Raw genomic sequence first — 17,327 nt, forward strand, 5'->3', positions numbered from 1 at the left:
GGCTGTCACATTCATGCTGTTAATGGAGCAGCCTGAAAAATGGGTTTGGATGTTAATTTCCCTAATGCAGAGACAGTGGACAGCCACCATCACAGCACTTCTTCATAAAGATGGAATTATTTTTATTAAAGCCACCACGGCTTAGTCACACTCCACTTTCCTCTCGCTTGTGGATAAATCAAAGCCATTTGACAGAATTAGATTTCAACTCCACCAAATGAAAAGCATCACAACTTAGACTGAGAGGGAAAAGAAGATGATCATCTTATCATACAGAGCAAGAGAAACCAATAACGTACCTATTATGTCATAGCACTTCCTACAAAATGCAGTAAAATACAGGATCCTCCCAATGAAATTTCTTTTTAATCTTTTCTTTTATTTAAAAAAATGTCTTAATTTTATTTTAATTAAATATATTATGTCATTAGAAAGTGGCCTGCCATGTGGCACACCCAGCATGAATGAATGTTCTGCTACATAAGGGCATACATTTATTTTTTATTTAAAATGGTGCACGCAGCTACTATAACTGTGTTCTACCCAGACCTAAGGCTAGGTGATAAAATTATAAAAATATCTATTGCAAAATAACTTTTCTTCCATAGAACTTTTAGACATGATCAATAAAACTAGGTAAATATAACTAACATTCCATCCATGTTTTGACACGAAAAGCCAATGATTAGGAGAATAGGGGTGTACAGTATTGACAGATATCATGATAGAAATGTTTTCCATATTGGCCAGCCCTCCCTCGACCTAAAGTAATGCACACACTCAAAAAAAAAAAAAACTAGACGGTGAGGGCATTTAGGTCGCTCTGACGAATATTTATTGAGGTATTTTAGTTTTTTGGTTAAGCCTGACAAGACTACATATGTGAAAACAGCTAGTTGGTACAGAAACATTTACATTACATGTTGGTTGTGGCCAGTTGATGTGTCTGCAGTAAAAATTCCCTCCTATCAGGAAAAAGTCACCTAATTTCCATTTAAACCGATAAGAATGTGTTTTCTGTTTTATGCTGCTAGTGTGACGAGAGGATAATCTAAATCTCTGAGGGGAAAGCTGAGTTTCATTCTGATCAATGTGACCAGTATTAACTTTGAAATCTGCCCACAGGCCTGAAAACTCCACACATCAAAACACAACAAGGACTCACTGTCTCTGTGTGTCTGCAGCTCACTGTCTAGATTAATTCATGATTTTAAAATTACATTTTATTGGAATGCAACAGTCAGTCTTCAGTCAGTCAACAGTCAGTCACTCAGTCAGACAGACTGCACGTAAGTCAGTTAGTAAACAAACCAACGGCCATTCAGACAATCACCCAGTAAACCACTGAGTCATTTCCTTCTGTCTTCACAACTCTCCATCTATATCTGTAGTCAATACATGGGAAGGCTGCCAGTCTGTAACACACACACACACACACACACACACACACACCCCCAAGGCCAGTGCTTTATCTTTGTGACACATTCATAAATTATCACACCGTCCATTCAGCCATAAGATTCATGTGTATGTGTGCAAGAGAGAGAGAGAGAATGTGAGCGTCAATCTTTAATCATGATAGAGGAGAGAAGAGGAGAGGATAGCAGGCTCCCATAATGCTTTGGGGAATGTAAAGATGTAAACAGGAAACATGTAGTAATGTGGAAATATGGAGTCAGTTAGTTAAGCTGTGGGGTTACAATTTCAGACTCAGTGCGAGCCTGCTACTTTTTCTATAGTTTTAAAGCATTTTCATTTCTGAGAACCTAAAAATATGTGCATTGTATCTGTGTATACAGATCTGACAGAGTTATGATGGAGGGAATGTGACTCTGTAACTGGGTCAGTTGGAATAACTGGAGCAGTGTGGTTAAGGTACTTGAAATATTTTTAGAACACCAGCATGCACCTGTCCTGTTCACCTCATGAAGTATCTGTACCGCAGTATATATGGACGATACTATAGGAAACTATAAAACATTAAATATAGGGTCTGAAATGACCACGCGCCAGGAGCTATGTAGTAAAACTGTATTCTGAGAGTTTCTACTGCACTCTGCTCCTGTCTTATGTCTGTGGGAGGTGACACAAACAAACAGACAGTAAGCTGGAAAAATGTCCTGCCAATCAACCAACGCCTACTAGAAACATGTTGAAAGACTGAAACATTCAGGGACTGTACAAAATGTAGGTTATCTGTGTTTCAGAAACATACCTAAAATGAAGAGAAAGATGTACAGTACATGAATATGCCATAATTTACTGTACAGCTTTTACGTGTGGTGTCTAATATCCAACGACAGGCTGGATGTATAATACTGTAAACACATAAGAGAAGTTATTTTAGTGATGCCAGAGCATATTTTACTGACTTCCATCTGTAGTTTAATTTGACATCTTGTTACCAGGTTCTCCATTTATTTCAATTAGTAATTTAACAAGCTATGACTTATCTAGGTATGTCTGATTTATGATTTCTTTTTTTGAGAGTGAACGTACCGTTTTGGTACAAAAAGAGTACAAAAAGAAATGCATTCCTGTACATTAATAACATTTGGACAATACCTTCACTCTTCTGTCTGTAATATAATAATATTCCCATACACCAGCTGGGTCCCTCACTGTGTAAAACAGCAGAGACACAAACATCAGAGACAATCAGAGCATTCAGAGTCGCAGCTCTGAACATTTATCTCTCCATAAGTTCAATCTGTTGTGAGGAGAAATGTGATCTGACCCAAACAACCTCCAAGCTGATATTAGATTAGCAGGGGAGCCTAGTGTTTCAGCTAACCAAATCAAAACTGGGCTAATGACACAGAGAGGTGAGGGTCAGCCTGACCTTTGACCTCTGACTTCTTTCTGTGCTGTTGGGGACCCCTCACAATGGGCTAGAGAGAGAGAAAAAAAATCCCCTTCTCCTTTCTATATTGTTATCATTTTCTTTAGTGCTAGTATTCCTCAATGTTGCCAACAAAGTGAAAGAGAAACTGCTTTAAAATTTACACATAATATTGCTGTGTATTTACTCTATTATTTATAATTACTGGCCTTTTTACTTAGATAAATCAGTTTAATTTCAGGGTAATAATGTAGATATGATAAAAACCCAGTCATCTGTAAACAAACATATTTTACAGTGTTAACATTTTGTGAACTAACACCACTACATCTATACATCTATAGTTTAATTTTACATCTTGTTGGCAGAAATGACAGAAAAGACTCGCCTCCCTGCCAGCACACAGTGTGTACGTGTGTCTAGGTGTGTGAGGGAGGGGGTGATGGGACTGTGTCCAGCAGGGACCTTTGACCTCCCTGGGGTCACCCCCTCCCATCAGAGGCAGAGATGAGAAAAATTGCTCTGTTAGTGGGGGCAGTCTTCCCTCTAGTGTAGAACTACATTACTGTTCCCCACTGATATGATCAGATATGATATGAGCTGAGCTGAAGAAACCTGCAGTTACTGATGCTAAAAATCCAAACATGCAAACAAACAACAAACAAAAACCTTGTCGAAGTGGAGATGACAATGAAAAGAGGTGCACACATTGACTTTCAAATAAAGACTCTAAAACCAGATCCAACCCAAGCAGACATAAGAAAAATTATACCCGACACAGAATGCAGCCAAACCAAACAGAAAGAGAGCAGCTCCCTGATCTATCAGTTTATTAGATGAATTGACAAGAAGCTTCAGCAGAAAATCTGCAACAAAATTGTTGTAGTGTCCTCAGAACAGATGTTTTATGTTTCAAAAACAAATGTATATCTGTAAGTAAGTAAGTAAGTCCTGTTCCCGTCTAGTGCACAATAAAATCATTCTGTAGCCTATGTGTGATTAAAAAAACAAAAAAAAAAACACAATACACAATAGTCAATATCGCGACTTGTTTTATTAAAATATGCTGGATTTAGAATCACATCTGATACAGTGTGTGCTTGGGTATATTTGGATCCAGGCAGGTACTAGACCTATTGGCACCTCTAATCTGTGTTCATTCTCAATTGTTTCGTGTAGGACATTAATTTGAGTTTATTCTTTGAACCAAATAATTTCTAGTATTTCATTGAAATGTGAAGAATATAAATTCTGAAGTGTCAATTAAAATCAAAAGGTATGAGTGCTAACAATGCTAATCAGGTTCTCTAAACCAGAGTTTGTTCTTCTGTACTCGCACTCATTCTAATCATAAACCAAGCAGCTACCAAATGCAATAACAGAATTATCACTTTGTTTTTCTGAGTCTAAATATTTAGTCACTTTAGTAGCTGTTTAACACCAGTATATACCACCAGTGATTTTCATGTATATTCATTCTATGTATTATGTACTTTCATTTGTTAAGATGATCTGGCACCAAGTTCTCCATCAAAATGTCATGCCAACAGAGATTCAAAGATCTGATCTCAACTAATGTGTGTGCATGTGTGTGTGTCTGCGCGAGTGTAAGAGAGAAAGAAGGAGGGTGCTGTGGATCCTAATGACATCCCCTGACATTGCTAGGGACATAATTACGGCACACACACAGACAGACAGGTTCATGTTTGTGCACACGTGTATGTGTGTGTTTAAAAGGTTTTGCAGCCGTGGCACTGAGCAACAACTGTTGTCACCTGCACATCCTGAACTCTGTGTGTGTGTGTGTGTGTGTGTGTGTGTGTGTGTGTGTGTGTGTGTGTGTGTGTGTGTGTGTGTGTGATTGTGTCTGTGAAAGAGAGACAAGGGAGACAGTAGATTGAGGTGATGAGTCTATCGCCGTGGTAACAGCCTGCTGCCAAGTGATTCTGTAGCTGTCGACATATCTCTCTTTTTACCACTTTCTCTCCACTGAGAACTGGCCACTGCTGTCGTAGCTCTTTTAGTCTCTAACATACGCAAGCGTTGTGTAAGTACAGCTTAAACATATGAAATGTAAATGGAGCTAATCTATGTCAATCTACGCACAAACTGACTTATCAACACTTATTTCAGTAAACCACCCAAAATTACAGTGTCAGCATTCAGTGTTTGTGTGAATTTCTAAAGATCCTGCTTGAGTGCTCTCATCATTTTGATTGATTATTAATAAATCCTGATAATAAGTCAATAATCAATACATTTGTGAGTTATTATTATTTGTTTAGTTTATCATCTGTAGATTTCTGGACTGTTCATCAGACAAAGAAGTCTGAAACGCAAGAAACTGACAGGGACACACTATTTCAACTATTTGATTAATTAAGAAGAAGAAAAGAAGAAGAACATCAACAGTGAAGCTAATCGTTGTTTGCAGCACTGAAGGTATTTTGTCTTGGACTTTACTAATGTAATACAGACTTATCTGAAAGAATTCTGATGCCTTCACTTTACTCACTGCATATTTAACTGCACTAATTTATTTTAAAAAAAATCTATTTACGTTTCAAACAAGTTTAATCAATTTACATAGAATACCTTAATAGCAGCATGTTTTTTTTAATAATTCAAATTAATAAAAATCAAAAAAATTAAATCTGTCTTTTACAAAAGCATTGAGACTATTTGCTGTGACTGCACATTCACACTGCATGTCAGGGCAAAAACCAAGCCATGAAGTCCAAGAAACTCCCCGCAGACCTCAACAATAATATTTTATGATGAGACACAAATCAGGACAAGGTTATAAAAGCATTTCTAAAGGTTTGAGTGTTCCTAGGAGAACAGAGACCTCAATAATTGTGAAATGAAAAAAGTCTGGAACCACTAGCCTTCCCGTAGTTTGCCAACCAACCAAACTGAGCAACCTCAAAAAAGGGCCTTGGTCAGGGATGTGACCATAAACCTTGTGGAAGACCTTCAAGAGTCTTCCAGAGAGATGACAGAGCCTGACAGAAGGTAGGCCTTCATCAATCAGGTCTTTATGTTAGATGGAAGATGGAAGCCACAGCCTGTCTGGAGGTTTCCAAACAGCTGTTTAAGGACTCTGAGAGCATGAGAACAAAGATTCTGAGGAATGATGAGACAAAATTCAACTCTTGGGGAAGAACTTCAAGCACCATGTCTGGTAAACACCAGTCACTACTCATCATCATTTCATACCTACAGCGAAGCATAGTGGTGGCAACATCATGCTGTGGTAGCATCTCAGTGACAGAGACTGGGGCGACACCAGCATGAACATGATCCAATATCTATGGCAAAGACACTGCAGTGATGTCAGTGCCCCCATCTAGGCTTAGCCCCACAGAACATATGCGGATATACATGAAGATAACAGTTGACTTCTATCTAATCTGACGGAGCTTCAGAGTATCTGGCCAAAAATCTAGGCTTGTAGAAACCTAAGAAAGTCTAAAATGAATAGGAATACTTCCTCTTCAAAGTACTGAATTTAAAAAGGCCTTCAGATTTTTGAATAATTAACAAACTCTTTTGCAGATTATTGACATTAATTTACATTAATGTTGCACCACATTAAAGATACACATAAAGAAGAAGTATTAAAAGTAAAGTATACAAAGCTGAAGTGTTCTTTCCTCCACAGCAGGGGAGAGTCCGACTCTGATCTACGTTTGAGATGTCTCCTAACAGATTTAATACTGTGGAGACTGAACGAAAAAAACCCTGCTGTCAATAGGAAAAAATGAGCTGTGAGAAATGATAAATTGTCAGACACGTCTGTGATATTGACTGGCCTGAGAAAAGGATGGAGGGAGGAGGAATGCTTTTGTGTATTTTTTAGAATATAATGTGGTGGTGGCAAAAGAAGAAGAAATTTGCCTTTCGACAAATGAGTTAATTCTATTTAGTCGTCTTTGATTTTTGAATCTATTGTGCCTAATGAGATGATGAGGGCCTGATGTAACAAGCTCTGCTATATTTTATTTTATTTATTTATTTTTTAATTTAATTTAATTTTATATTTTTTATGTTTTTTATTTAGGGGTGTGGGTGTCTGATTCGAGGGTCTAAGGACAGAGGGTGTCTTCATGGAGCAGCAAACAGTGAAGTCTATTGAGGCAAAGTTATCCTACATATTTTATAATTTTAATTTGAGTTAATTTGATTTATCCAATATGGATCAACTTGGTTTGATGCTGATATTACGCCAAATGAATTTAGCTTCAAATGTAAAATACTATAATCAGGAATAAAGAAAAAAGTGCTGCCTAGTTTCTTAATGCGAGTGTATTTTCTGTCCTCTAGACAAGATCTAAGAGACTAATACCTGTCTGTGAGTCTGTCACTGTTAGGCAAATGTGACAAAAGACAAATAGCCTGGAAAAGTGTGTGTTTTCTACCTGTACTGTAGGTGTCAGTCGTTTCCTGGGGAGAACTCGTCCTCACCTCAACGTGTGTGGGTGTGTGAGTGTTGGTGTGTGCATACAGTAAGAGAGAGAAAGAGAGTATGTGTGCACACTAAACACCAAAGTGCTTTTAACACCATGCAGGTCACAGTACACTGGCATTACACATGGGCTGTAGGGCACTGATTAGAACACACACACACACACTGCAAGATTAACCTGCATTCAGAATCACCAGAGCAAACCACCTGAATTCAGCAGCATATAAATGATAAATGAGTTTCTAATGTTTCTTCTATTAAGCCAGACGGGGGGTGCTGGGGAGAAGAATGCCTTCATTTTACACTTGGCAAAGCCTTCAACATTTGACAGCACCTTTAAAGTGGAATGTTAACAGAAAACCTCTTTAAAACATGTTTTAGTCACTTTTCATCTTTGAGGAGATGTTGAACCTTCTTAACTTGTTCCACTGAAAGATGAGGAACAGCAGTTCTCCTCTGAGCTGCCAATCCTGCTCCACACACCCAAACATTTGGCTCAAACTTGGTGTTTGTTGTGAACAATAACAGAAAGCCACACGGGTTCCTGTTACCAACGTCTAGGCTTCTCTGTCACTGCCAATGTTAAGGCCTGGTGCCAGTCTTAAAGCCAAATAGTGCAGTCTAGTGCAGAGTCACTATTTCTTCAGCTGGATAAAACTCCATGCCCGACGTGTGTCCCAGACACTAAAACAGTTTTTAAAGATGTCAGACTTTTCTCATAGTCAACAACTAGATGCATTACTAGTTGCATTCATTCATTCTGTATCTCAACACAAAGCAAATTGGATCTGTAAATTTATGATTTTTCTTGCACTATACACATACAAATTTAACACAACACAACCATTTTCCTGCATGAGAAGTGTGTGAGACTGGGCTTCAGAATCTATACACTTCTAATATATATCAAGCAGCATTTTGCCAATCTTGAGAGTTTAGCATAAATAACACAATACGCCTAAAAGAAGGGGTCAATGTCACGACCAAATCCTGCCACCTGTGTCTAAAAGGAGTTTTAATACAAACATTTTCCTTACACGTGCCAACTTATCACTGTCAGAGATTCCTATAGTGACAGTTACTCATAAAGACGGAACGCGGTTATACCAATTCAGACATAAACATGGACTCCTGACTGTCCATGTTTAACTAACTGTCCTTACATCAAGTATCAGATTTAGGGGAATTGTATTTAAAATTCTGAGAAACCAAAATTCTATAACTTGATGAAGCTCTTTTTTTTACATTGCGTTTGACGTATGTGTGGGTCCCTACCTGCTGTGATGTCATCATCAGTTACGTCCATTTCCTCCTCAGGAGCCTTGGTTTCTGTTGGCTGAGCCTCAGGAAGGGGTGCGGCTGGAGGGGAGGGCTCGGTGGTCGCCCCAGCTTAAAAGAGAGAGAGCGAGACAGAGACAAACATTTTAATTACTATTTCATTTTGGCCTGTATTGTCACAGGAAACAAACTGATCAGCAGGGTAATAATCTTGTGTGTGTGTGTTTGTATTAGCTCATCCCAACAGGTTTCTGTGTTGGTCCTCATTGTCCTGGTTAAGTACCTAATAAAGGTTGATTGGGCGTCCTTGTTATCTCAAGCATTAATGGACACACACATGTGCTCACACAAACACACACACAGCTGCTGCATCTATATTTAGCGTATTTATTTAGACCTTATCTCTCCATTGCCAATTAAGAGGGGCTTTTCATTAGCGGTAGGAGCTAATGAATGATGCTACGCTAATGAATAGAGCGACTAAATGTAACAGACCAGATGCCGGGCTAATCTGTAGGAAAACAGCCTAATTAATGAATATACACACACACACACACAACCCCTGCACACTTGGTGCAATAACAACCAACTAAAACAAAAACAAAATTACTCATTTGAGGAATTTTTTTGCTTTAAAAAAATCTAATATATGTAAGCAACATACACGAGTTCCTGAGGTTAGCCAGAGTGCAATTAAAGACACCCCTGTAATTACTCTGTGTGTAATTGCATTGATTCATCCTGGTTAACATTGTGCTTCATGTTCCAATTAACCTGTTCACACACACACATAATGACATTGTGCAGCTTGGTCACACACGCAATCACATAAACATACACAAAAGACAGTGCCAGAAGGCCAATACACAGCCAGGTTGCTCATTATCCGTGTCGAAGTGATAAAAACTTAATTGGACCTAATTGAAATATACCTGGTGCTTTGCTGTAATTGGACAAAAAAGGCCGACTGATGTTTCTGTATAAACGGAGCACACTCCTCGCTAAATTCAATTTCAGTCCACACAAGCTTTACTGTCATGAAACACAACAGCGTTCAGTTCCAAAGCAAAAGATCAGAATAAATATGATTCAGTATTGAAGCACGGTATGGTTACCATCAGTACAATTAAACTTTAGGCTCATTCTTGTCCAGTCTCCACTTTACAGTGTATGAATGTCTGTGCTAGTGAGGCACAATAAATAGTGAAGGATTCATCTCAGATTTTAGACTTTAAATGGTGAATTTCAGTCCACATTTAGCGAAGCATAACAAGGTCACAAACCCTACTAGAGATACATTAATATGTAAAATATTAGGTATTGATTTTGCTGCTGAACACACAATAATGCTGTGCAATGAGTAACTATTACATGCAGCATTGTACAGTATTTGTAGGCTTTGTAAATTTTATTGGGTCAACTTGAAATACTAATATGTATATACAGTATATTATTTTATTTATTAATTTTTTTTCATATTTAATTATTACAGGGTTTACTTACAGACTGTAATCTATATTCTTCCACATATTCTCCCAAGATATTTATTAAGAGGACAGATGATGATGAGATGGGAGAATACTAAAATTGTGATTTTCTTTGTAATTATTGCATTAAGCTAATAATTTCTTTATAGTATTAATTTACCATTTGATTCACTACTCTTTCTGTATGCGCTTTACAGCTTCAGTATTGCAGTACAGCTGATGTATGTGCATGATGAATCCCTACACTGAGGTTTGAGTGCTTCGCACCACACTGAAAATGACTTCTATTAAAAATTATTTGGAAAAAGGTTGCATAGTGTAGCTTTAAGATGGGGAATAGGGAAAATTATGGTTGCTGACTTATAGTATTATGTCTCACTAGAAACCACAGTGCAGTCTACATGTGTTCTTTAAGGTGATATATCTTTTGCACACACACTCAGGCTTACAACTTATCTGTCCTGTGAGAGGGAAGGAGAAAGAGAGAGATGAAGAAGCTGTGGAAGAAAAAGAAGAGAGGGAGGTGGAGGAGGAATGGTTAACTGGATGGAGGAGGGGAGAAGACAGAGGAGGCGTTCTGCCCTGCTCCAAGGTCAAGCTTGTCATGTCAGCCATGACACATAGCTCCCAGCATGCCTTGTTAACCTCCAGGACCCCCTTCCCGCTTCTCTGTTGCTCCCGCTCTTCTTTTTCTTCTATATTTGGACATTTTTTAAAAGTATTTGTATATTTTTTTTGGTTGTTTTTTCCAGTCGTTTGGGGGCAGCAGGAAAACTCCCACCTGTTAAGCGTCTGCTATTTTGTGTTTCAATTTTCCATTCTTGTTGACAGAGGGGGAATGAAGGAGGTCATAAGAGGATGACAAGAAAAGCAAAGAAGAGGAGGATGAGGCGGCTTGTTAACTGCAGCAGGGCATTGGTTGATCAAAGTAGGAAGCAAACTAGAGAAGAGGGGAGAGAGAGAGAGAGTAGACCACTGTTCAGCGATCAAAGAAACAGCTGCTTCACACACTGTGTCACTCTTAAAACTGTGTGTGTTCATGCATGTCTGTGTGAAGGTGAAGAACGCTTAGGACTTTGTTTAATTAAGTGTGTGTGAATAAGTGTGAAGTGTGTGTGTGTGTATGGAACCCCCTCTTCATTCATAAACACACCCCGCAGGCTGACCCTTTTTCCAAGTCCGGCCTTGTAGGCTCTCTCTCGTGGGCTTTGCCTCCTCCCTGCTGCTCTGGAAGTCTTCCACCCCAAAGATTAAAGCTTCATGCTTGTGTTTCATTATTCGTTACGATTGCTGTGCAGCATTTTTAGCTATCAAGGCTGACCACATATGGTCACTGCATCTTGGCTGTGTGTGCCATGAAATTACTCCGTGTTGAAGTAAACTTTAGAAATGTTGATAGCACGTTGTTTCCCCTTGCTTTCAGGCTTGACATTTAAATCCTAACTTCAATATTATCATCTCACTGTCAGAAAAAAAGCAAAGAAAACTATTTGACAGCAGTGATGATGTAGATAGTGTAGACAGTTCATTCCTCTCTCTCTCTCTCTGGGTATGAGTGCAGGTCAACAACTCCTCTTTCCTTTGTGTTAAAGCATTTTAAACACTTCCAGTAGAGCCAAAAGGTCAGCCACGGCCACTGCTGTGTGAACGTTTGTGTGTTATCTTGTGGTCAGCCCCGTGCTGTTACAGTGGGACTCTGCCACTGACTCAGTGACATTTCCTTGGCACTAAAAGCTAATGGATAAATACATGTGTCTCCCTTCAAACACCAACCACTGTGCTGCTGGATTGGAGGAGCTGAGAGAGACATAGGTTTGGGTTTCCACAGAATTGGGCACAACATTTTAAAACTGTGTGGGACTGTGGGGAATTTCAAACATTCTTAAGATACTGTACGTTTTTATGCTTGGCTAAGGTTGAAAAGTATGGATAAAAGCAAAAAGCAACAAAATGCAATGCAATGAAAGTGCACAGTAAGGATGTTATTGATGACGAGATCTACCAGTTATTTGCTTAGCTGACTAATTGCAGTAACTGAAAATTCAGAAGATGAGGATGTGCAGAGTAACTTGCAAAAGATGTACTGTAGTTTCCAGTGGTTACTAAGTGGTGCCTCTTACTGTTTATTGACATGTTACACATGTATTTGGTAAATGGGCCGTGCAAATCATAAAACAAACAAAGATCCTTGTCTATTCAGACAGAAGTAAGTAGTAGAATGACTCTCTCACTGTGGCTGTCATGTTGTGAACACTGCTGCATAAAGTTGTGAAAATGCCAGAGAGTTGTGGTCTAGAGGCTGACTGGTTTAGCTAGCAGCGTTGTCTCAGATTAAGTTCATGCAAGCTGGGAGAGTCCAGATGGTGGAGATCACTGCTGTAGTTGCAGTGCTAAGGATAAGCAGTACTCTGATAGAAAAATGCTTCTAACACTATCAGCACAAAAGTGATGAACTGCATACCTAATGCTGCCTTGCTATGAGTGCCCCTGTGTTTTGGGACATGGTGGCACAGACTAGAAAAGACTGGCAGGTTGATTCTTCCATAGAAGGAAAGAGGTTGAATTTGGAGTTAAAAACTTGTCAAAAGGATATTTTGTGTATTTAACAACACACAGTTCCAAGCAGAGGTTCAGGTTCAAAGCACTCCTCTAGGGGATGCAACGAATTCCCTGACTCTCCCATGATATTCCAGGATTTCCAGGACCAGCAAGAATCATCTTACTGTTCCAGTCCTGCTGTGCAGCACACAGATCAAATTCAATGACCTTTTAACCTCACTCTATCTTTCTCTCTCCCTCTGTTCCCTCCCTCCTCTGTCCCCCATCGTCCCCTGAGGTCACCAGTCCATCACTCCCCCCCCCCAGCTTCCCCTGCCTGCAGTACTGCTGTGGTAACACAACACTGACCGGTGCCCGTTACTATGACAACCGTTCCCCTGAGAAAACCCCAGCATCCTCAGCAACCACAGGGCGACTCCTGAACACACACACACACACACACACACACACACACACACACAGACACACACACACACACACACACACACAGACACACACACACAGACACACACACACACACACACACACACACACACACACACACACACACACACACACACACACAGCACTTTAGAAGGCTGTTTCTAGTAAAAGAAGGTGGAGATTCACCTTTCTTCCCATCAGCATGTCTAACTATAGACAGAGAGAGAGAAACCAGGGAATATAAAGAGCTGGAGATAGACTGAGGGAGACAGATGGAGAGAGACAGACAATGACAAAAGAAAACTGAGGAAAAGAAAGCGATGCTATCAGGTCCATATGTATTTGAACAGTGACACAATTTTTGTCATTTTGCATCTGTACACAACAGACCTAAAGTGAGACATTCAAAATATCAGAAGAGTGCAGACTTTCACCTATTAAACCTTAATTCAAAAGGTTTAACAAAAATATCTGCTTATACATTAAGGAATTACAGATTTGCACACTTGACTATTTTCAGAGGCTCAAAGGTAACTGGACAAATGAACATAATTCCAAATATAAGTTGTTTTTCAATACCTAACGTAACAATATGTAATACGATACTACTAATAAAATGATCACGATAAATCATCAGACATTAAAGAAACATGCTAAGTTGAACAAATAGCTTGTCAGACAACAATGCTACGAGAGGGGTCGGGGGAAACAACGCTGCCCAGTATTTTGAATTTAGATTGCAGTAACAGTTTTAAACACTCTGTGTCAGTCTTATATATTGTTCCTTTAAATGAAAATCATGAGCATTACTAAATATCCATGGTTCCTCCAGTTGAGATGCTTTGCCAAGCATTTATTGCAGCTGCCTTCATCTGCAGCTTGTTTGTGGGTCCTTTTGCCTTCATTCTTGTCTTCAGTAAATGTAAAGCCTTCTCTTGTGGGTTGAGTATCAAGTTTTTGCTGTGCTTCTTTATTTAGCTTTTCAGCCTAAGATGGCCTCCCTAACTTGCATAGACAACTCTGGATTCTTGGATCTCCTATCGAGTACTCCAGTGAACAACTAGAAAATGCAAATTCAACACTTGCAACCAAGATTCAACAGACATTTCATGTGCTAGGCCACATCTAGCCAGTTTCATGGCCAGGCATTGCCAGTTCCAATTGAACAATAGACCATCATCTATGCCTAATGACCTCTGAGCCTCTGAAGATAGGAGAGTAGAAACATTTCTAAATGCTTTCGTCAAACCAACTGAATTGAAAGCTGAATTACTACACTTCAATAACATCACAATTTCTTCATTTTAAATCTATTGTGATAGTGAATAGATGCAAAATTACAAGAACTGTCATGGTTAAAATATTTCCAGACCTGGGTGTAGATACATGGACAGAGAGAGGGGAGCAGACTTGGTCAAGCAGTTTTTGTCTCCCCCAGTTAAAGAAAAAAAACAACCGACCAGTCAGAGCTTTGCATTGTTAGGATTAAAAATGGAGACACCATCTACCTACGTATCAAGCTACCTTCCACACTTAAAAGCTGTGACAGAAAAATGTCACAACTGTGGATGCTGCCTCACTTGAGGACATTTATCAGATTTCTCATAGGCTTTGTCTGGAGACACAGAAGTCTTCATGTACAGAAAAGCATTAAAGGTATTATGCCTTTTCAGGCTTAAAAAAATAGATCCTTGAAGTCCCTCAAATGTGTCTGTACACTATTCATGCTGAAAAATCCTCTCTAAAGTGACCTGTTCAATCCTCTGCAAAGGATTTCAATTGAGTGATCCCATGACTATCTTTCTAGCTTTGTACTCACCAGTATATTGCTTTAGATAAGAGCATCTTCCAAATGTAATCTAAATGTAATATAAAAAAACTGTGGTGTACTTACGGGAGCTGACTGAGTCCACATACTGAGGCAGGTAGGGAGCCCACATGTCGATGGTGTCCTTACGTCCTGATTGGCCAATCCTTCTCAACTCAGCCAGCAGAAGAGCTTGTGCTGCTTCTCGCACCTAAAATCAAACACAGTTGTCATGAGGTGTTTCAATAACTACTACGTTCTATAAGCCATGCTTTTAATGGTCAATACGTTTTTTAGATTATTATTTCTACAAAACGCATATAATAAAATACCATGTAAAAAGTCAGTATTTCACAGATTCACTCACAACCAGTTGCAACTTTACAATGCTTTATATTGTTTGTTGTTGCAAATTATCATTATTATACAAACATAATTTTAGTTCTGTGTACTGTGTGTGTGTGTGTGTTACCTCTAGACAACGGTCCTGCCATCTTCGTGCCAACATCTCCAGCAGTGGAGGTCTGAACTTGTCCAGCCCAAGAAGGTCAGGGAGCATCACACAGTGCATTGCTGCCAGCTGACTCCAACCTACACACACACACACACACACACACACACAGACACACACACACAGTAAGAAAAGCATACAAAGCGGGCCGGTGGATAAATCTATGTAAAAGCTTCTCCCACGCTCATATATGAACCTTACTGCTATCAAATAAAAACATTTTTTTCCTTTTGTGCTACACCCAACATGGTGAGGATTTAGCTTTCCTTAGCCTAAGCAGTACTATTTTTTGTGTTCATGTGGTAGTTTTGGTGTTGGTGTTTGGCTGAGTCACAGTCTAATCCTCTGGGAACCAAGAATATCCACAACAGTTGAAAATGAAAAAAAATATAAGAAATGATGCTCACAGACTGCAGAAATTAGATTAATACTCATTAACAAATTATTACATTTTTTTTTTTACAATTCATTACAAAAGAAAATACTTTCTTTAAAACATAGTGTTTATCGGTTTGTCTCTTTTTTAAATAAGCTGCCCCTTGAAACTGAAAAACATGTTTCTGTAAGACAGCAGTGAGTTTCTTACATCGTTAAATAAATACAGTGGCATTGTACTTACTGTATTCAGTCCTCAAATGAATAAAAATATATCACACTAACAACAGTTAAACACAAAATGGAAATACATGTCATCATGACAGTATTATCTGCAGTCTTGGTTAAAGCAAAGGTATCACTTCTGCTAACCAGAGCCTGAGTATGATCGATGATGTTTAACAGGTATACAACAGATATACAAAAGTGCCAGATGGACTAACATAGCACATAACGATACCTTGGCATAATGAATTGAATTCTGTTTCATTTCATTCAGCGACCCCTGCACTCTATGGAGGTTTCTAGATAAAAAAGTCTGTGAGTCACTGATTAAGAAAACTAACATTCAAAATGTGATGGTATCGCTTCAGTAGGGCTCAAATCTGTCTGAATCAGTCTGAGCCACAATATATTTATACTTTTTCACCAAACACCTGAGAAGTATACACCAGCTTCTACATATCTATGACAAAAGAACTGAACTGAAATGTTTATTTTCTTATACTTAACACAGACCAAGCACCTTTATCACATATATCATTTCAATATATGGTTTCCAGAGAAAATGCATGTATGTGAAATGCACTTGTATGATGGACACTGAATGGTTTTTAAGAAGGAAAGAAATTCTGTACAAATTTCTTTGCCAGGGGTACCGTTTAAACTTACCTCTGCCATTGAAATATACAGGGAAAACTCAAATTGTTAGGTGTATTACAAACACACTGCATTCAGAAATAAATGTAGAGACTGACTGACTTACTGTGAATCTCACAAAAATAATCTGTCAAATATCTGATTTCTGTCTTACTAACCACATTTTCTCAGTACTCTGACAGTTGGTCAAGCACACTGTAATCAGTCAACATCAAGTTATTATGTCTGTACACTGTCTTGCAGAAACCTGAACTGTTAAATAATTTAAATTTGCTCCTTAAACTAAATGCAAAACTGTTAGCTTCCAGCATAATTAAGAATTATTTAGACCCCAATTCATATTGTGTGTGTGTGTGTGTGTGTGGGGGGGGGGGGGGGGGGGGGGGGGGGTTGACTTGCAAACAAAAATATATATAAACTCATCATGAACTAGACTAAAGGTAATATTGGACTTTAAATTGTTTTTTTAGACTGTTGCTTTATGGAGGTAGAATGCTTTTACTACTACTTTACAAGTTCTACTGTTGTTTGTTAGAGTAAAAATGATTTACTCAGTGATAATTATCTAATTCTCTTATTACATTTTTGTTTGATTATTGTTTCTTACTTCTTGTCATTATGAAGGATACTTGTTTTTGATGTTTAATCCTGTCAGCAACAGGAACATGTTATACTCTGCTGATGCTGCACTCTGCACA

General features: G+C 38.7%; 1 protein-coding gene across 3 annotated transcripts in view; it reads right to left on the minus strand.

Annotated features, from left to right (window-relative positions):
• The window catches only part of LOC113147849 (WD repeat-containing protein 7), an 83,209-nt gene that overhangs the window by 30,704 nt on the left and 35,178 nt on the right, over positions 1-17,327 (minus strand). For all 3 annotated transcript variants that reach the window (XM_026339115.1, XM_026339116.1, XM_026339114.1), the window contains 3 exons: positions 15,337-15,455; positions 14,952-15,075; positions 8,586-8,699 (listed from right to left, as the gene is read on the minus strand). In XM_026339115.1, coding sequence (XP_026194900.1) covers positions 8,586-8,699; positions 14,952-15,075; positions 15,337-15,455 — 357 coding nt within the window. The remainder of the gene's footprint in view (positions 1-8,585; positions 8,700-14,951; positions 15,076-15,336; positions 15,456-17,327) is intronic.

The sequence above is a fragment of the Anabas testudineus genome, chromosome 22 (assembly GCF_900324465.2).
Source record: "Anabas testudineus chromosome 22, fAnaTes1.2, whole genome shotgun sequence".
In the NCBI taxonomy this organism is placed as follows: domain Eukaryota; kingdom Metazoa; phylum Chordata; class Actinopteri; order Anabantiformes; family Anabantidae; genus Anabas; species Anabas testudineus.